Here is a 22395-nt window from a genome sequence, read left to right on the forward strand (position 1 = left end):
AAATCAAACCCTGGAATCCAGAGTTCTGAGGAAGGGTCACCAGACCCAAAACGTTGACTCTGTTTTTTTTCCTTCACAGATGCTGCCAGACCTGCTGAGCTTTTCCAGCAACTTCTGTTTTTGTTTCTGTTCTATTACCCTGATGTACTTATGTAAGTGATGCTTTGTTTGGATAACACACACCAATACTTTTCACTGTATCTCACAACATAACAATAATAAATCAAATCAAAGTTTGAAGGGAAAGCTGTAGTGACACATATGCTTTGCCCAATTAACACATTCCTCCTTAAGTCTGTATCTTCTGTGAAAATTACTATTGAATCTCCTCCAGTCCCCATTCAGACGAAGACTTTCAGTTGGTGGCAGATTGTAAATATTATCCTTTTGTATTGAAAGTTGAGGGCAAAGATGTCGTGACACAAATGCATCGTTCATGGTATCACAATCATCCATTGTGTTATATATCAAAATGAATGATAAATATCATAACAACGTTGCTTCAGAGTTTACGTGAGAGGAGTTTAGTGGAACTTCCACACATCATTGTGCGGCTGATTTGCAGACGTTGACGCAACTTTTAACGAACTGATGACTGCTCAAGTGCTGAGGGGTTTGTGTTGTGTCTCAGTCTGGTCTGCCTGGCGTTTCCTTTGTCACATGGGAGTTGTTAATATCTCTGCTGTGACCCCCCAATAAGTGAAAGGCCAGGAAGAAGGTGAAGAAATAAGCGGTATTTACTTATTTAGTATTTAACTCACTGCCACATCTCTAACAGGCATGCCCACCTTGAAGAAGTTCTGCTCCTCTCTCCGACGGGATTTCCGTTCCAATCTCTATGCTTGCACTAGCAGTCCCCATGAACAACTATTCACCCTCCCAGCCTGATCATTATCAACTCCTTTGTCTATTCAGCTGTCTTTCTCTCCCTTTGGGCTCTATCCTATCGTTTACTCCCTACCCCACCCACCTCCCTATTTTCTGCATATAAACTGACGTTTTCCCAGCTACCGCCACTTCTGAGGAAGGGTCACCGGACCCGAAAGATTAACTCTGTTTTCTCCGTCACAGATGCTGCCAGACCTGCTGAGCTTTTCCCAGCAACTTCTTGTTAGTGTTCAAGGGGTAGAGCGATGACCCGTTCAGCAGCAATATCCAGGGATACTGGCAGCCTGCTGCCTGAAGCGGAGAAGAGGGCCACTAGCCCAGCAGAGGTGACCCTCAGTGGTCCCCCAGAGCTTCCCAGGAGGTCCCCGCTCAGACTACTCATGCACAGTGGCCTGATGTTTGGTAGGGAGTTCTGCTACGCTGCAGAAGGAGCTTTCGCCACCCCGGTGCTGCTCAGTGTCGGGCTCCCGCCGAGCCTCTACAGTCTGGTGTGGCTCATCAGCCCCTGCCTGGGCTTCATCCTTCAACCCATCGTCGGCTCCGCCAGCGACTACTGCCGCTCGAAACTGGGGAGGAGGAGGCCCTACATCTTGGCGCTGGGGATCCTGATGGTGCTCGGAATGACTCTGTTTCTGAACGGAGACGCGATGGTAACAGGCAAGTATCTAACTGCACTTACCCTGGAAAGTGCTCGAGAATGTGCTGGGGAGTTAAGCAACTGCAGCCTAGTCTCAAATAGAACTTTCTAATTATGCACGTTTCGCATCACTACTCTTAGATGCTCACAGTTCACACAGCTCAATAGTGTAAACATCTATACGGTGATTCTTGAGCTCACAAAGTAGCTATATCTGACTCGTCTGAATATTACGTAGTTTAAAAATTCCGAAAGCAATTGTAACTATCTATAACTATTGTAGTTACACTCTCTTCAAGGGATCAGACGGAGGGGAAATGCACACTGCGAATTTACACAAATAAGTTTAAACTCAAATCTTACGGGAAACCTCCGGGATGAATGATCTAATTGAAAAAAATGTTTTAGCCACCATAAAAAACAGGAAACAAAGGCATATTTGGGGCGTCCTGATTACTGTTTTCGGTGTGATCGTCTTTGACTTCTCGGCTGACTTCATCGACAGTCCTATCAAAGCATATTTGTTTGATGTGTGCTCCCATGAGGATAAAGAGAAAGCCTTACACTTCCACGCACTGTTAACTGGTGAGTGCTTTCTTCTCAATCCCGGCAGCTGGCAACGTGCAATTATCACGAGTCTCTTTTTGGCGTCAGCAGAACTCAACTCGTGAGGTATCAGCCAGAGACATAAAGCAATTAACTTTCACATATAGAAGAATTCGTCGAATTATTATTGTTGAAAGAATTTGCGAAATATGACTGATTTAGTCTATACTGAGCGTAGGTTTTTCAACAATTTATAGAATAATTGGGGAAATAGTTAATCTTTTTCCAATATCTTATGCTTGCATCTTTCCCCACTTGTTCGTCTTTTTCTTCTGTTCTCGTACCTGACCATTTTGTTTTATTTTTAGGTAGGACATCGTGTTTAATCTGGGAAACTGTGGTAGGTTGCAGGGAAAACGTGATAGTCATCGATTCCCATTGCATTCTCTTCTCAGTTGTTCCTCCGCAAGTCCTTGCCCAAGCTTCCATTTCCCTCATGTTTCTTCGAACTGACCCCTGATCCCTACCTTTCCCCGATGGAATAATTCATTTTAATCTTGCATCATCTTTACCATCTCTGCTGTGTCGTTGCTCACTTCATTCTTAATCCATCATTCACTGTCCCATCCCCGTTCAGCCTCATCAAGGTCGGGTGATAGAGGGTATATATTTTGACACTTTCAAAATATGATTTTTTTTTGAAAAAAAAAGACATCAAACTAGAATTGTGGTTGTCCCTGTCACTCCCATTCTTCCACCTTTGGTTTCAACAAGGAACAAAGAAAATTACAGCACAGGGACAGGCTCTTCAGCCCTCCACCAATCCAGGTCCTCTATCTAACCTTGTTGCCTATTTTCCAAGGATCTGCATCCCTCTGCTCTCTGCCCATTCATGTATCTGTCTAGGTACCTCTTAAATGACGCTGCCATGCCCGCCTCTACCACCTCCACTGGCAACGTGTTCCAGGCACCCACCACCCTCTGCGTAAAGAACTTTCCATGGATATCTCCCTTAAACCTTTCCCCTCTCACCTTGAAATCATAACCCCTGGTAATTGAGTCCCTCACTCTGGGGAAAAAGCTTTTTGTTATCCACCCTGACTATACCGCTTGTGATTTGGTCAACCTCAATCAGGCCCCCCCTCAATCTCTGTCTTTCTAGCGTAAATAATCCTAATCTACTCAACTTCTCTTCATAGCTAGTGCCCTCCATACCAGGCAACATCCTGGTGAACCTCCTATGCACCCTCTCCAAAACATCCACATCCTTTTGGTAATTTGGTGACCAGAAGTGTACGCAGTATTTCAAATATGGTCCAACCAAAGTCCTATATAACTGTAACATGACCTGCCAACTCTGGTACTGAATGCCCTGTCTGATGAATGAAAGCATGCCGTATGCCTTCTTGACCACTCTGTCAGCCTGCGTTGCCACCTTCAGGGTACAATGGACCTGAATCCCAGATCTATGTGTATAAGTTTATTCATTTGGCAACATTAACTGAGTCAGCATTTATTAACCACCCTGAATTGCCCTTGAGAAAGTGGTGAATTGCCTTCTTCAACCACTGTGTGTCCTGATTACACTCGCTGTGTCCAAACATTTTAGTATTATCCTCACAACTGTTGTTCAGCTAACTGGTTTGCTCTTCCTTCTTTTCTCTTTCACTTTTTTAAATTACGTTTGCTACCTTACAATCTAAGGGAAACATGCCAGAGTCAGTAGAATTTCGAAAGATCACCATCAATGTATCTGATACACTGATAGTTGCACACTCAGAATTGTGAGCCGTAGATCATCAGGTTGACAAGGTTTCTCTCGCACAGAGAAAGTAAAAATTCTCAGGCGCAGGAGAGAAGCTGATTTGTGAGTAAAGGCAAAGAAAAGTCTACTTTCTACTAATCTTCAGTTTATAGTTAATAGCACAAAAATAAGGTTAAAGTAAATAAAGGCAAACTAACTTAAAAGTTAGCTTAAACATATGACTGAGCAGCTCAGCTAAGTAGAATGGCCATCCTGTGGTATTTGGGGAGTGATGGGTATTTCATTTGACCCAGAGAGCCCATGTTTAGGAAGGGTCACTGGCTGCTCAAGCTTGACCGATGGGCATCCAGGTTCAAATGGCTGGTGGAGTCACTAAAGTACGTCGCAAGGCAGAGAACTTTTTCTTTCTTATTTCATTCATGGGATGAGGGTGTCTCTGGCAAAGCAGCATTTATTGCCCAGAGGGCAGTTCAGAGCCAATGACATCGATGTTGGGAGTATGTTCCCAATGGTAAGTGTGTCCAGAACTAGGGGTCACTGTCTGACGATTCAGTGTAGACCATTTAGGACAGAGATGAGGAGACATTTCTTCAGTCAGTGGTGAGCCTGTGGAATTCATTACCACAGAAAGTATTTGATGCGAAAACATTGAATGTATTCATGAAACCGCTAGATATAGCACTTTAGGTGAATGGGAATAAAGATTATGGGGAAAAAGCAAGCTTAGGCTATTGAGTTTAATGAAACGGGGGGGGGGGGGGGGGTGGTGGTAGGCAATGGCCTAGTGGTATTATTGCTGGACTGTTAATCCAGAGAACTAAATAACATTCTGGGGTCTCGAGTTTGAATCCCACCGTGGCAGATGGTGGAATTTGAAATTTTTTAAAAATTGGGAATTAAACGTCTAATGAAGACCATGAACCCATTGTCAATTGATGGTAAACCAGCTGGATTTGTCCAATGCCCTTAAGGGAAGAAAACTGCCATCCTTACCTGGTCTGGCCTACATGTGTCTCCAGACCCACAGCAATGTGGTTGACTCTGAACTGCCCTCTGGACAATTAGGGATGGGCAATAAATGCTGCCTAGCCAGTGATGTCCTCATCCCATTAATGAATAAAAGGATCAGCCATGATCGTGATGAATAGTGGAGCAGACTCATCAGGGATAACTGGCCTCCTCCTGTTCCTATCTTGTGCTTCTAAGTTTCTATGTCCCTCATGGCAGACTGGTACAAAAGATGAAGCCACATGGTATCAGGTGAGCTGGCAAGATTGATACAGAACTGGCTTAGTCATACACAATGGAGGGTAGCAATGTAAAGACGCTTTTTGGGATGGAGGGTTGTGACGAGTGGTGTTGCCACAGGGATCAGTGCTGAAGCATCTGCTGTTCATGGTCTTCATGAATGACTTGGAGGAAAAGGTGGCTGATCTAATTAGTAAGTTTGCAGATGATACAAAGATTGGTAGAGTTGAGGATAGTGAGGAGCTTTGTCAGAGGATACAGCAGGACATAGATCAATTGGAGACATGGACAAAAAATGGCAGAAGGAGTTTAATCTGGATAAATGTGAAGGTGACGTATTTTGGAATGTCAAGATAAAATGGAAATTATATAGTGAAGGGCAGAACCCTTAGGTGTATTGATATACAGAGGGACCCAGGTGTGCAGGTCCACAGATCACTGTAGGTTGCAGTGCAGGTAGATAAAGTAGTGAAAAAGGTCTATGGTACAGTTGCCTTCATTGGAAGGGGCATTGTGTATAAGGTTCAACAAGTAGTGCTGCAGCTTTGGAGAACTTTAGTTAGATCACGCTTGGAATATTGCATATAGATCACTGTACTATCAGAAGGATGTAGATGCTTTAGATAGGGTAGAGAAAGTGTTTACCAGGATATTGCCTGGTATGGGTTTTTTTAAATATGAAGAAAGGTTGGATAGACTGGTGATAATGGGAACTGCAGATGCTGGAGAATCCAAGATAACAAAGTGTAGAGCTGGATGAACACAGCAGGCCAAGCAGCATCTCAGGAGAACAAAAGCTGACGTTTCAGGCCTAGACCCTTCATCAGAGAGGAGGATGGGGTGAGGGTTCTGGAATAAATAGGGAGAGAGGGGGAGGCAGACCAAAGATGGAGAGAAAAGAAGAGAGGTAGAGAGGACAGTATAGGTGAGGTAGGGAGGGGATAGGTCAGTCTAGGGAAGACAGACAGGTCAAGGAGGCGGGATGAGGTGGTAGGTAGGAAACAGGTGCGGCTTGAGGTGGGAGGAAGGGATGGGTGAGAGGAAGAACAGGTTAGGGAAGACGAAAAACAGGCTGGGCTGGTTTAGGGATGCAGTGGGGGGAGGGGAAGAACTGGGCTGGTTTTGGGATGCATTGGGGGAAGGGGAGATTTTGAAGCTTGTGAAGTACACAATGATACCATTGGGCTGCAGGGTTCCCAAGCGGAATATGAGTTGCTGTTCTTGCAACCTTTGGGTGGCATCATTGTGGCACTGCAGGAGGCCCATGATGGACATGTCATCTAAAGAATGGGAGGGGGAGTTGAAATGGTTTGCGACTGGGTGGTGCAGTTGTTTATTGCGAATCGAGCGTAGGTGTTCTGCAAAGTGGTCTCCAAGCCTCCACTTGGTTTCCCCAATGGAGAGGAAGCCACACCAGGTGCAATGGATACAATATACCACATTGGCAGATGTGCAGGTGAACATCTGCTTGTTATGGAAGTTCATCTTGGGGCCTGGGATAGGGGTGAGGGAGGAGGTGTGGGGGCAAGTGTAGCACTTCCAGCGGTTGCAGGGGAAGGTGCCGGGTGTGGTGGGGTTGGAGGAGAGTGTGGAGCGGACAAGGGAGTCGTGGAGAGAGTGGTCTCTCCGGAAGGCTGACAAGGGTGGGGATGGAAAAAATAGCTTGGGTGGTGGGGTCGGATTGTAGATGGCAGAAGTGTTGGAGGATGATACGTTGTATCCGGAGGTTTGTGGGGTGGTATGTGAGAATGAGGGGGATCCTCTGGGGGCGTTGGTGGCGGGGTGTGAGGGATGTGTTGCGGGAGATGCGGTCAAGGGTGTTCTCGACCATTGCGGGGGGAAAGTTGCGGTCCTTGAAGAACGTGGACATCTGGGATGTGCGGGAGTGGAATGCCTCATCCTGGGAGCAGATGCAGAAGAGGCGGAGGAATTGGGAATAGGGTATGGAATTTTTGCAGGAGGGTGGGTGGGAGTAGGTGTAATCTAGGTAGCTGTTGGAGTCAGTGGGCTTAAAATGGACATCAGTTCCTAGCTGGTTACCTGAGATGGAGACTGAGAGGTCCAGGAAGCCGAGCCGAACTTGTCCTCACCCTCAACAACTTCTCTTTCGATTCCTCCCACTTCCTACAGACAAAGGGGGTGGCTATGGGCACCTGCATGGGCCCAAGCTATGCCCGCTTCTTTGTAGGTTACGTGGAACAGTCCCTCTTCCACACCTACACAGGCCCCAAACCCCACCTCTTCCTCCGTTATACTGATGACTGTATCAGCTCAGCCTCTTGCTCCCCAGAGGAGCTCGAACAGTTCATTCCACTTCACCAACAACTTCCACCCAAACCTCAAGTTCACCTGGGCCATCTCCAACACATCCCTCAACTTCCTGGACCTCTCAGTCTCCATCTCAGGTAACCAGTTAGAAACTGATGTCCATTTCAAGCCCACTGACTCCCACAGCTACCTAGAATACACCTCCTCCCACCCACCCTCCTGCAAAAATTCCATCCCCTATTCCCAATTCCTCCGCCTCTGCCGCATCTGCTCCCACGATGAGGCATTCCACTCCCGCACATCCCAGATGTCCACGTTCTTCAAGTACCGCAACTTCCCCCACAGTGGTTGAGAACGTACTTGACCGTGTCTCCCGCATTTCCTGCAACACATCCCTCACACCCCACCCCCGCCATCAACGCCCCCAGAGGATCCCCCTCGTTCTCACATACCACCCCACCAACCTCCGGATACAACGTATCATCCTGCAACACTTCCGCCATTTACAATCCGACCCCACCACCCAAGCTATTTTTCCATCCCCACCCTTTTCTGCCTTCTGGAGAGACCACTCTCTCTGCGATTCCCTTGCCCGCTCAATACTCCCCTCCAACCCCACCACACCTGGCACCTTCCCCTGCAACCGCAGGAAGTGCTACACTTGCCCCCACGCCTCCTCCCTCACCCCTATCCCAGGCCCCAAGATGACCTTCCATATCAAGCAGATGTTCACCTGCACATCTGCCAATGTGATATATTGTATCCATTGTACCCAGTGTGGCTTCCCCTACATTGGGAAAGCCAAGTGGAGGCTTGGGGACCGCTATGCAGAACACCTCCGCTCGGTTCGCAACAAACAACTGCACCTCCCAGTCGCGAACCATTTTAACTCCTGCTCCCATTCGTCAGACGACATGTCCATCATGGGCCTCCTGCAGTGCCACAAGGATGCCACCTGAAGGTTGTAAGAACAGCAACTCATATTCCGCTTGGGAACCCTGCAGCCCAATTGTATCAATGTGGACTTCACAAGCTTCAAAATCTCCCCTTCCCCCACCGCATCCCAAAACCAGCCCAGTTCTTCCCCTCCCCCCCACTGCATCCCAAAACCAGCCCAGCCTGTCTCTGCCTCCCTAACCTGTTCTTCCTCTCACCCATCCCTTCCTCCCACCTCAAGCCGTACCTCTGTTTCCTACCTACCACCTCATCCCGCCTCCTTGACCTGTCCGTCTTCCCTGGACTGACCTATCCCCTCCCTACCTCCTCACCTATACTCTCCTCTCCACCTATCTTCTTTTCTCTCCATCTTCGGTCTGCCTCCCCCTCTTTCCCTATTTATTCCAGTTCCCTCTCCCCATCCCCCTCTCTGATGAAGGGTCTAGGCCCGAAACGTCAGCTTTTGTGCTCCTGAGATGCTGCTTGGCCTGCTGTGTTCATCCAGCTCCACACTTTGTTATCTTGGATAGACTGGGTTTGTTTTCACTGAAGTGCAGAAGATTGACGGTGAACTAATACAAGTTTACATGATTGTGAGTGGCAGGGATAGAGTGGAAAGAATGAGGCTTTTACCAGGGTGGTGGGGTCAACTACAAGAGGGCACAGGTTCAAGGTGTTAAGGGGAGATGTTTAAAAGAGATGTGCGAGGCATGTTTTACTCACAAAAGCTGGTGAGTACTTGGAACATGCTGCCAAAGGAGGTGGTGGAAGTAGACACAGTAGCAGCATTCAAGAAGGACCTGGATGACTACATGAATAGGCAAGGAATAAAGTATGTAGATCCTGTAAGTGAAGACAGTTTTAGTGTGAAAGGGCAGGATGCATCAGCACAAACTTGGAGGGCCAAATGGCCTGTTCCTGTGCTTTATTATTCTTTGTTCTTTCTGACATTGAAAACATTTTGTTCTTGTGCAAAAAAAAAATTTACTTCGTGATGAACATGAAAAAGAACATTCTAGCCATGGTTGACAACAAAATGTTATAATTGGAATGGAAAAAATGCACAAGTAATCAAGTCCCACAGCTCCTCATGTCACATCATCCGTCTCATTGAGAACAGGAGGCCATTCAAATCCTCGAGTCTAGTCCACCATTCAATCATATATCATTGTTTCAATGTAGTAACCTCCTGCTCTTCTAAACTCCAGCACATACCAGCTTAATCTGCCCAGACACCTGACCATTCCAAGGATTAGTTGAATGATCCTACTTTGAATTGCTTCCAATGCATTTACACCCTTCCTTAAATAAGGTACCCAGTACAACAAGGTGCACAGTACTCCAAATGCACTCTCACCTGTGCCCTATTAAACTGAAGCATAATTTGCCTACAGCAGGCCAAGCAACATCTCAGGAGCACAAAAGCTGACGTTTCGGGCCTAGACCCGGATGAAGGGTCTAGGCCCGAAACGTCAGCTTTTGTGCTCCTGAGATGCTGTTTGGCCTGCTGTGTTCATCCAGCCACACACTTTGTTATCTTGGATTCTCCAGCATCTACAGTTCCCATTACCTTTCATAACTTGCCTACTTTTGGATTCAATTCCCCTTGTGATAATTTATAACATTTTATAATCTTTTAAAAAATTACTTGTTATAGCTGCATATTAACCATTTGTGATTCATGCATGAGGACACCCAGGTACCTTTTCCTCTGAGCCATGCAACCTCTCAACCTTTGTATATGTCTTTCATTTTACCTTCCAGAATGGACATCTTCACATTTTCCCACACTATACTACATCATTGTCCACTCACTTACCGCATTAATACCTTTGTGGTAACCACACGTCTTCACAATTTATTTCCCTAATGTCATGTCATCAGCAAGTTTGGCAAACATAGTTTTCGATCCCTTCAGCAAAATAATTTATATAAATGGAAAATCTGTGAGGTTCCAGCTCACATCACTTTATTACTTCTTGCCAAACCTGAGAAAGATCATTCAGACCAATTTTCTGCCTTTTGTAATCTAGCCAACATTCCATCCATGCCTGCATGCTCTCCTCCCTCATGCCATTATATATTAGAATAATATTGATTTACACAAAGTTTCATCAGGTTTCTTTGAACAAACTCAAAATTAAGTTGCCTATTATAAATCAAAAGTCATTTGTAAGAACAAGAGGCAAAACTGAAATTTTGGTTAGTCAAAATGCTAAACAATGGCAAATTTTCCAAGCAAACTTCACCTTGGATGGAAGTAAAGATAGTTTCATGTCTTTAGAAAGTTGTCACAGTTTCTCAAGATTGTCAAGGTAGTCAAATAGTGAGATTAGGAAACTTTATCAGTTTCCCAATTACTTCATCCAAGAGCAGGTTAGAAACTAACAACATTACTGCAAGCTTTGGAGTTTATTTTCTTTCTGACTCTGAAGATTTTTAAATGAAAACCATGGCCAGAAAGATTCGTTAACAGCTGATAGCACTCAGGTTCTATAGACTCTTCCAAAACCACATTTTTCAGCATTTAAGGGCTATAAAACTAAAATCTTATCTCTGTGAAAGTGTTAATTGTTTAAGAGTTGTTAATTCAGGGTTCGTCAGCTGTCAGATTTAGAAATTTCCCCAAGACAGTTGCTAATGTATTACCAGCATCCGTTGTTTCAAAAGCGGAGAAAAGAAATGATTGCTTTCTAACCTGTTTGCAATGGACATTGGTGGTAGTACAATCGGGATAAACAGTAATAAGTTGCTTTAAGACAAATTGCTCAAATGTTAATCAATATGCTTTCCCTTCATGTAGGCCTTGGAGGTGCTGCAGGCTACCTAATTGGTGCTATTGAATGGAGAAACACATCCCTGGGTTGGATACTAGGATCTGAATATCAAGTTATTTACGTTTTTGCTACAATTATTTTTATTGTACTTCTAATAATACACATGTGCAGTATTCCTGAAATTCCATTTGATCAAGATGTAGATCATCAACAGTTATACCTATTGGGACATAATACTCCTATCTATGGAACAATTGAGAGTCCTGCAAGTGGTAACTATGATCAAAATTCTTATAGATCAAGATCTTCATCAGTGATGGTAAAATTGGAAGATAACTCGCAAATCACCTGCATTAATCCATCAGGAGAAAAGGTAATTTTCTTTAATGAGCTTTATTTTAAATTAGGTGTTGTTATGAGGAAGCAGTTTTTTTTAACTTAGCTTATCAAAGGATGACTAAACAATTTATTTCCATATTACCTTGTTTGCCACAGTGGAAACAATTTACCTGTGAGCAGACAAGGCAGAGCTGTATGAGCTATGAAATATATCTTAAATTTTTATGTATTTGGTAGTTAACAATAATGCAAATAATTCCTTTGAAACATCATAGAAAATGTCAAAGCAAACGGATTCTTTTACTGAAATGAAATGTTTATTTGGCATATTGTAATCATATTCCGACACAATCTCATTGAGACTATAAACTCAAAAAATGCCTCTGTACACCATAGTACTGGTAAGTACAGATGAAGATAAGGAAAGATTCTTTAGCTGTTTACAACAAGTATATCTTCTGGCTGCACATAATAGGAGCATTAATTGAATCTCCTTTATTGTGTTGTCAAATTTTCTAAGTATCTCTGAAAGTGTTCGCCAACAGCATTTAGTTAATGGTTGAAGTGAATTAAGCGACACTAATATATTTTAATATTTGATTTCAGGAGCAAAAGCATATAACCCTAAAGTCACTAGTTAAAGCTCTGCTCAGTATGCCTTCTCATTACCGTTCCTTGTGTGTTAGTCACCTCATAGGATGGACAGCATTTCTCTCAACCATGCTATTCTTCACTGACTTCGCAGGCCAAGTAAGAACAAATAACAGCATTGGTTAATCTTTATTTTGAATTTCATTAGAACTTTTTTGACACCTATTATGTGTGGCGTTTGTTAACAAGACACCAAATTAAGACCAATTTGTGCATTTCATTCTCATGGAAGCCTACATGATATAGGTCTACAGTGGTCTTTCTAGCCACTACTTCGGCGTAAATAATTTTATTTGGTACTTGTCACATCTTCAGAATGCCTGAAGCACTCTACATCCATTGAATTAAGAACAGCATTATTTATGCATGGCGCAGGCTCACAGTTTCTGTTTATTTTCTCCCTCTTATTCCTTTATGGGTTGTAAGTATGGATGGTAAGACGTACATATATTGCCATCACTCATTTCCCTTAAGAAGGAGGTGATGAGACACCTTTGTTCATAATCACACCATAGGAAACAGGAACAGGAGTAGGCCATTAGGCTTACCCTGTCATTCAATAGGATCAGGTGCTAAAAAAGAAGACTGATTATCACTTTAAATTTATGATGGTATAGGTTGAAGGTGGACTGTTGACCAGGACTGAGCAACTCATTGCCGGTCTTCGATGAGCTCAAGTTGAGTGGGCAGATATGGTCATATGATTACCTCATCTGAAATATTGTGTTTGTAACAACACAGTGCTCTCTGAGTTCTTTGTGATCAAGCAGTGTAGATTGTGCTGAGCACCTTAATGAGACTTCAGAGAGCATTTTCCACTCAGCTTTGTTGACAAGATTGGTGAAGATTACCTGTGTAGCCACATGATGACCTAGAACATAAAGAGTTCGGGATCTTTCTGCCAATAACAGTTAGAGGAAACATTCCCTGACCTTGATCAAATGTTTATTATGTAAAAAGACAAAAGGTTAATAATATCTTTTTTCAATTTATTGTGCTGTGACCTGTTACAGAGGTTGGATCACTGAAAATATTTAGAGAGGAGGTAGAAAAGGTTTTAAAATACCAGCAATTTGATAGCAAGGGGAGCTGGTGCACAAATTGAGACTAGGGCACATCACTCATGATCTTTAAAGGGCAGACTTGAGGATTCAAATGGCTACTACTTCTATTTCTTATGCCCTTATGAACTTTTAAAGCACATTTGACAAAGTATCTCAGATAGTGATTGGTAAATATTGAAGCTCACAAGTTTGAAAGCTAAGTGGTAACATAGAGACAGACTTAGCAAAGAGATTGAAAGCAGGGCCTGGTGGGATGTGTCAGTAGGGCAAAAGTTAAGCAGCTGAATGGGGTTAATTGATTAAATGACTGTGTAAGTACAAAGAGGAAACAGTCTCCCTCTCGCTTGTTGAGTTGATGGGTTCTACATATAAATTAAACAATGGAAACATGGGTGATTTGACATAAAACAGTGTGGCGCTGGAGGAACACAGCAGGCCAGGCAGTGTCTTAGGAGTATGAAATGTTTTGCTGCACTCCCGGACATGAAGAAGAGAGAAACTGTGGGGTCCTGTAGTGCAGGGGTAGTGTCCCTGCTTCTGAGGCCTGGGTCCAAGTGCCACACCAAAAGGTGTGAAATAACATCACATAACAGGCCACTTTGAAAAAGCAGCATGTCCTGTAGTGATAGTGTCTCTATCTTTTGGCCAGCAGGCTCAGTTTGATGTGTGAATCTAGGTTGAGTTGGATGTGGGGGTGAATGGTATGAGTTGTTTAGCTGTCCTGTCTACAAGGATGAGCACAAGGTAAAGGTGGTCTTGAGTTCCTAGGTATTTTCCTATCACTTGGCTCAGTGATGTTATCACACAACTTTGGAGCAGGTGGGACTTAACTGGACCTTGTGGCCTAAAGTAGCCACTGTGCCACAAGGCCTGCCAAGCTGAAGTCCTAATTATTGGTGAATGGTAGTTTTCAGACTGCTCAGTCTATAAAGTGGGTACATCTTGATAAGTTTGTTGCTGATACTCTTGGAGATACTGTGGTAGTGTCATTGCTTCTGAGCTAGAAGGCCTGGATCAAATCCCAACTGCTTCAGAGGTGTGGCATAACCTATCTGTGTGAATAGGTTTCTTTTTAAAATCAACAAAATGGTGTCTGGTGTCTGACTTGCAGAGGACAATATTAAAACTACTAAAGCTTGTACTTCAGTAAGCCAACACCCTCTGGGCTGGAACTGGAAAGTTTGCCAACTACAGGAGGCCACTTGTCAAAGTCAGCAATGGGAGTTTTTAAATATGTTTATAAGTACTGAGCAATATAAAATGAGATAAGAAAATGTACAGTTTAATTCTAGCATCTTTTTTAGTCACTGGGAGAGAGATGTACAGTATGGAAACAGACCCTTCAGTCCAACTGTCAACCAGATATCCTAAGTTAATCTAGTCCCACTTTGCCAGCATTTGGTCCATATCCCATTAAACCCTTCCTAATCATCCAGATGGCTTTTAAATATTGTAATTGTACCAGTCTTCTCCGCTTCCTCTGGCAGTTCTTTTCTGTACACACACTACCCTCTGCATGGAAATGTTGTCCCTGAGGCCCCTTTTAAATCATTCCCCTCTCTCCTTAAACCATGCCCTCTAGTTTTGGACATTTTGCTCATGATTCTTTTACCTTGTGCAAACTGGGTATGTGCATGTCATGGCCTAACAATAACTTCACTTTGACCAGTTATTCTGCTACCTGTAGAAGATGGAGATCACTTTTAAAAACTGACTCAGTCAAATAAACTTAGCTGGCCCAGTCAGGAGGAAAAAACATTTGGGACAATGGGTACAGTAAACTCTGGGGTTTTTTGGAAAGTTTAATGTACTGTGGGTGCCAAAGCACATTGGCAGACAAACCTCATCTTGCAGCATTAATGAGTAATACCTTTAAGTAGCATTATATGTTCTGAACTCAGGTGTGTATATTCAAAGCTTTCAGGAGGCATGAAATTCTGAAACATGATGAACAACAAGGATTGTAGCAGTTAACTTCAGAAGGATGTAGTTGGTTAAATAGGCAGGCACACAGCAGATGAGTTTAATTCAAAGAAGAATTAAATGATATCTTTTTAATTGAAAATTGGGGGTGGTTAGTACAAACTAAATGGCACAATTTTACTTAGAACTCAGGAACAACAAACTTTATTGGCTTATTGATGAAAGTCTGTGAAAGTGAACAAGTTGATTTAGCTGCTTACAAGGATAATTGGTTTTATAAAAAGAAGCATATTCCCTTAAAATTCAGATTGTTAGGTTAGGCCCTAAACAGCCCAAAATGGTGTTTATGATAATAAAATGTGAGGCTGGATGAACACAGCAGGCTCAGGAGCACAAAAGCTGATGTTTTGGGCCTAGACCTTTCCAGCATCTGCAGTTCCCATTATCACTAATACAAAATGGTGTTTATGTTGTATCCATAAGATATAGGAACAGAATTAGGCCACTTGGGCCATCAGGTCTGCTCTCCAATTCAATCATGACTAACATGTTTTTCACAACTCCATTCCCCTGCTCTCCCCATAACCTTTCATCTCTTTACTAATCAAGACCTAGCTATCTCTGCCTAAAAGGCACTTAATGCACAGCCTTCTGGCTCAATGAGTTCCATGATTCACTGCCCTCTGGCTGAAGAAATTCCTCCTCATCTCAGTTCTAAAGTGTTAACCTGTCACTCTGATGCTGTGCCCTTGGGTCCCAGCTTCTCCTACTCATGTTGCTTATCCACTCAGGCTGTTTCTGTCCCAGGTTTAATGCTGACATGTTCACTACTTCAGCATGTTCCTCATCCTTCCTGCATATTCACTTCACGTGGGCAATTTTTCTCTGGCTGTTCACTACCATTAGTTGATTTTCATGAGTGATTTTTGGGATGCTTGGGGCAATTTCTTTCACCACTTTCAAGTATTCAAGCGTTCATAGTTTTCAGTGAAATCAGTTAATGACTTTAAAACATGGGATCTTGAAATAAAGAGCAAACCATTCAGGATTGAGATGAGAAATTTCTTTATTTAATCTCTATGAATTTTAGTTATTCTTTGCCTCTACAAAATAGGTATCCAGTGATTAGTAGTTAATCGCACATACACTTAGATGCTGTGGTAGTGTCCTTGCTTCTGAGCTAGAAGGCTTGGGTCAAATCCCATCTGCTTTGGAGTGTTCCGACCTGGAACATGCTACTCGTTGGGACACTCATTCATTGATTGTACTCAAGAAAGAAGTTAGTAGCTTTTTGTGCTGATTTAGAAGACCCACCAAGATCTTGATGAATGGCAGAGTGGGCCAAAGGGTCTATTCCAGGTCCTATTCTTTATGTTTATATTTTCATTAACCTTAGCTGTATACAATAATCGTGACTTTTGAGTTTAGAAAAGTAGCTCCCTCAATTTTTTTCCTATTTTGCTCATGAAGAGGACTTTTTAATGTAACAGAATATTATATTCATAATTTTATTATAATAATTTGATTTCTTTATTTAAATCTCTCAGGTAATGTATAAAGGAAATCCATATGCAGAACACAACTCCACCTCATACATTACTTACGAGCGAGGTGTTGAAATAGGAAGTTGGGGCTTGTGCATTAATGCTATTTTTTCAGCAATTTACTCATGTAAGTGCTTCACTGTGTTTTCTGCACACTAAGTGTCTCTTTGCTTTTTTAATATTGAGTGTTGTCAATATTGACAATATTTGGAGTTTAACTTGGATAAATGAGGTATTGTATTTTGATAAAGTGAACAAGGGCAGGATTTACACAGTTAATGGTGGGCCCTGGGGAGGGTTGTTGAACAGAGAGACCAAGGGGTTCGGGTACATAATTCTTTGAAAATTGTGTCAGAGGTCAACAGGGCACTTAAGAAGACATTTGGCATGCTTGCTTTCGTTGCTCTGATGTTGAGCGCAGGAGTTGGACATCATATTGTGTTTGTTTAGGATGTTGGTGGGGCCATATTTGAAGTACTGTGCACAGTTTTGAATGCCCTGGCATTTGAAGGACATTATTAGAAAAGATAGATCTGAAAAGATTTACCAGGATGTTGCTGGGAGTGTGAGAGGCTGGATAGGGTTGGACTTTTTCACTGGAGCATAAGAAGTTGAGGGGTGACATTTATCGAGGTTTATAAAATTGAGGGGCATTGTGAAGGTGAACAGCAAATAGCAAAGATTTTTTCCCGAAGGTGGGAGAGTGCAAAACTAGCGGGCATGTTTTTAAAGTGAGGGGAGAAAGATTTAAAAGGGACCTGAGGGGCAACTTCTTCTCACAGGGTGGTTCATGTGTGAAATGAACTGCCAAAGGAAGTAGTACAGTTAGAACATTTAAAAGACATTTGGACTGGTACATAAATAGTAAAAGTTCAGAGGGAAACGGTACAAACGTAATCAAGTGGGACTAGTTTAGTTTGGGAAACTTGGTCAGTATGGATGAATTGGATCGAAGGGTCACACAGCACAGAAAAAGATCCTATGACTCTAAGACAGTAGACTGTTGAGAATAATCCAAGATAGTGGGAACTGCAGATGCAAGAGAATCCGAGATAACTGAGTGTGGAGCTGGTTGGTGCAGGGTGCAACTCAGGGTATTTGCTCACTCTCTTACTGTTTATTCACTTTGCACCTGCTTCGATGTTCATAATCTCACCATCTTGCCTTACCTTTTAAGACAGAAACAAAGCCAGGCTGCTTGTTGTTTTTGTCAGAAGTGATCAATCAAGTGGGTTGGGGGGGTGGGGGGGGGGGGGGGGAATATGTTGCTGCATGGCACCATGATACACCAAGGTCACCCTTACAGCATATACCAGCAACTTACATGGTACACTCTCAACATGCTTCAGCCAAATGGCCATGTCACAAAGTCTAAGGAGACGAGTCCTCAGTCAAGTTAAGGATGACTGTGGTCAGGCAGAAGGGTTATGACAAAGTAAGTCAATAGCATCATTTGATATCAGTCTAGGGGTTTGGATACAGTCAGGCATGTGCTTGGGGTGACGACCATCAGAGGTTCCGTATCATTACCGCCCAGGGAGTCAGTTTTGCAGGTCCAGTGCAACTAGCCAGAGGATGACTGGTCAGTCAGTCAGGGGTTTGGTCACTCATCAGTCAGAGCTGTGCTTTCAAATCGGTTAGTGGGGAAGGCCATGGTCAGCCTGGAACAATGACAAGATGTTATGCTGTGCTTGGTGTTCGGTAAAGTCAGAGTCCTAATGTAATATGGTGTTAAGAATGGGTAGCCCAGCAGATAGTTGATCAAACAGATGCTGATGTAAAGTAGCAACACAATTGCAAATGTAACATTCTATTTCACCTATACCATCCATGAGCTTTCTGAAGCTTTTCTTTTTTGTTTCTCTCTCTTACAACGTGTACTGTGACTGACAACTTTAAATATGGTGCCAACAGTGGGAATCCCAGCACATCTTAGCAGTGGCAAATATGTCCGCTGCTGGTGAGAGAAAGAAAATGTAAGTGAGCGGCTTAGTACATATGCAAAGGGGTGAGCTGCAGTGTTAGTGAGACTGTGCCTGGAATAGTAACGTGTCACTTTTGTCCCCATACCTGAGAAGGGGGGTAGTGACACTGGAGGCAGCTCACAGGAGATTTATGAGATTGGTTCTGAGATGAGGGGTTTGTCTTTTGAAGGGATATTGAACAGTTTTGGCTAACACTTCTGGAGTTTAGAAGAATGACGGGAGATCTAATTGAGGTAAATAAGATGCTAAAGGGGATTAACAAAGTAGACAGACATATAGAGGCTGTGTCCCTTCGTGGGACAATCTAGATGAGAGGTTACAGTTTTAAAATAAAAGGTCGTAAAGAGGGGAAGAAAAATGACTTCTTTCGAAGGCTAGAATTCCCTACCCCAGAGTACACCGAATGCAGGACATTGAGTAGATGGGAATATTTCATTAATAATGGGTAGAAGGGTTATGGAGAGTATCAGAAAAAGGAAGTTGAGGACAAGATGATGAGATCAATCATGATCATATTAAATGGTACAGCAGGCTGAACTACCTACCTCTGCTCCTACTTCTTATGTTCTACTGAGCTGGCTGAGATAGTTCACTGGAGTTTGTGGAGTGAAACTCTCCGTGGGACTCCCTAGAATCAATACTGAGCCAGTCTTTTAGAAGATACCTGCCCGTGGGTTTTGCTAAAACATTGAAGTGCAAAGAAATGGCACATCTGAAATATTTCACAGCTGGCACAGTTTGTCAATTACCATTTACTCAAAATACCTTTTTGTTCTTGAACAAGATACTTTGAAACTGGGAAGGCCAATTGACTAAATCGTTTATACATTTCAACAAGCAATTCATTATTTTTAATTAATTCATGGAATGTAGGCAGCACTGCCTGGCCCAGAATTTACTGCCTATCCCTAATTGCCCTTGACAGGAAGTTCAATAGATTGTTTCTGGAGATGAAGAGTTTTTGACAGTCTTCTTGAAGAACAGCAGTGAATTTACTGTCGGTACACCCACAATGCCATCAAGGAAAGAATCCCAGGATTTTTGACCCAGCAGTAGTAAAGGATCAGCGATATATTTCTGAGTCTGAATGATGATTGGCTTGGAGTGGAGCTTGGAGGTGGTATGTTCCCAAATATCTGCTGCCCTTGTTCTTCTAGATGGCCATGGTCATTGATCTGGTCTAAAATGCTTCCCAGATCTTTACCTTCATTGCATGTTAAGAAGGTAAAATTTCTGGTGTTAGTTTTAAATATATTCAATGCTTTCTTCCTTCATCCTGCTCTTGTGTTAGAAGTTCATTAATATTGAGAATTTGCCTTTTACATATCCATAACTATTGTATACAAGGTCAACTCCCAGAAGTGCTTTTTTCTCTGACCAGAATGTCCAGACTTCTCCAATCTGTTGTCACCAGTTAGCCTGTGACGTGAAGGATTTCTGTTTTAGTTTCCTTGATTAGACCACGCTATCAACCTTTGAGCCTTTAGTTCCTTGCTTGCAAATCCACCTCACAAATGTTACAAGATAATATTTTCCTTAGTCTCTCTCTTAGCATCCTGCGATACCACAGATCACAATGAAACATCAGCTTTTGTGCTCCTGAGATGCTGCTTGGCCTGCTGTGTTCATCCAGCTCGACACCTTGTTATCTCTGTTGAGAATAATCCTCCTGCTTAAGGCAAGCTTGTTTTTTAGGATGATGATGATCCATAGATTAGGAGTAATAGCACATAATTCACAATCTGTCTTGAAAAATGTGATCAATGGTATTGCAAATAGGCATTTGGTACTTGGGTATTGATGAAAAATGACTTGTTGTCTTGTTTTCACACTGGTTTATCTACCTTAATTTTGATTTAAAATGGTAAGATACTTACTTGGTCGTTTGAATAAATTATAGTCCAAGTCTTTGCCAATACTTTTGAATGTTATGTCACAAGCTAATATAAATTAAAATAACACTAATGTAAATTTATTTTAAGTCTGATGTAATTATTTCATTTGGTAGAATTTGCAGGTATAATATCTGAGCAAATTGCATCATTCATATTGCATTTCCTCTTTTTGTGCTTGGGGCACTATTTATTTTTTTCCATTATTAGTAGGAATGGAGGAAGCAGTACGAGGACTCCAGGACACAAGATACATTATTGTGTTATTTTATTCAGGTTCCCATGATGTCTTCTGTAAATAGGCATAACCACATATTTCTTTAGTATTTGGTAAATGGGAGATATGTCGGAAAGGTCTGGGTGGGAGGAAGATATCTCAAAAAAGCATAGTCAAAATGGAAAATTTTGAAAGCAAGTAGGATTAAGAATGCTAAAGGTAGGATACACGGAAGATAATGGTGTTGCGAGTGAATGTGGAATAGACAGAATAGTAAATAAGCAGAAGACCATTGCTGTTGTACTGAAATGTCAAAATGCTGAAATGTTCCTAGAGAAGGATTGATAAGGTTGCAGGGTGATCCAAAGCTCCAGATGAGAATCTTCTTGGACGTTTTATTAGAGATGCTGCAAAGAATTATTATCGACCAAAATGCACAAAATAAATCAGTCTTCTGAATAACTGTGACACTATGGAGGAAATTCTACCCTCCACACTGATGTAGCAAGCGAGTTTGTGAAGCATCCTCAGTGAGGGAGTAGGAAGTAGAGAAAAGGAAGGGAATATGTTGAGCGAACATAATGCATGCTTTTCTGAGGGTGGAAGTTGAATGATGTGTACTTTGATGAGACAATTCAGAAAATAGGGGGAGATAGTCAGAAATGAGATTTTCATTATTGAGAGCAAAATATCTGATTCAATCGCAAAGTTTTGAATGGTGAGGTGAGAATCTCACCAGTGAGTAGAGAGCAACCTATTTGCATCCATTAGAATGCTATTATTACCTAAACTTACCTTGGTGTGCAGTTTCCCACTTTCCCACCCACCTGTTGGAAACTGTACAGTGGCAATTCCCAATGTGAAAGTCAGAGTGGGTACCTGGCAACTCCAGCTCGCCATTCGCTCCTCTGGGCCGCCTCCCTCAGTCATCAACGTTCCAGGGCACCCTTCCCAGGCTGCAACAGCCCACACCCTCCTGTCCACAAACCTTGGCATTGGACACATACAAGCCTCACTGCTGTTGCTTTTGGAGCATTTGTGACTTACTGTTACCTAGTATAGGCAATCAACTATTTGTATAAATAACTTTCAAAATTTTATTCAATTTGTTGAAAAGCAGCACTTAAATTACAATGCAGCATTCAATTAGACAAAGATGAAATCTATGACATGTGACAAATGCAAACACATTCGCAATCCCAAAGGCTTTCTGTAGAATGGAGCAGTTTTCAAGTCGGGGACTGCAGTCTTTTGCAGTAACAGTCTCTGTTCTTCCCTCCGGGCCGTTGTAGGAGAACTCCTGGTCTTCTCCCAAGAAGATCGTGGTGTGGTCCTCTCAATCCTCCCTCAGTCTTTCCATTCGCACCTGTTGAAAATGCTGGCATTTTATGTCAATCATTTGTCTAAACCCTCGCAGCCAAGACGCGAGATGTCAGGACAACTGTCAGCCCTTTGCCTGCTTTCACCCAAAAGGTAGACAATCAGAAGGCTGGAAGAACACAGCAAATCAGGCAGCATCTGGAGGGAAGGAGCTGTTAATGTTTCAGATATTACCCTTCTTCAGGACTGAAAGTTAGCCTTCGGCTGAAAGTTAGTTGACCTCCTAAAACCACAACATTCTATTTTCTCAAACAATGTGAGAATAGGGTACGAAGGGTGCCAGAAAAGTTGCTGAAACTCATTAAATGGAGTATTGTGATGTGGTTGATTCTTGT

At 42.7% G+C, this 22395-nt stretch overlaps 1 protein-coding gene across 1 annotated transcript in view; it reads left to right on the plus strand.

Moving 5' to 3' along the window:
- Positions 1 to 1133: 1133 nt before the first annotated feature.
- slc45a2 (solute carrier family 45 member 2) overlaps positions 1134 to 22395 on the plus strand; it is a 50027-nt gene continuing 28765 nt past the window's right edge. Inside the window, exons 1-5 of the mRNA XM_059642905.1 lie at positions 1134 to 1545; positions 1934 to 2110; positions 11092 to 11438; positions 12011 to 12154; positions 16590 to 16713. Of these exons, the coding sequence (XP_059498888.1) occupies positions 1134 to 1545; positions 1934 to 2110; positions 11092 to 11438; positions 12011 to 12154; positions 16590 to 16713 (1204 nt within the window). The remainder of the gene's footprint in view (positions 1546 to 1933; positions 2111 to 11091; positions 11439 to 12010; positions 12155 to 16589; positions 16714 to 22395) is intronic.

The sequence above is a fragment of the Stegostoma tigrinum genome, chromosome 1, assembly GCF_030684315.1.
Source record: "Stegostoma tigrinum isolate sSteTig4 chromosome 1, sSteTig4.hap1, whole genome shotgun sequence".
Lineage (NCBI taxonomy): Eukaryota > Metazoa > Chordata > Chondrichthyes > Orectolobiformes > Stegostomatidae > Stegostoma > Stegostoma tigrinum.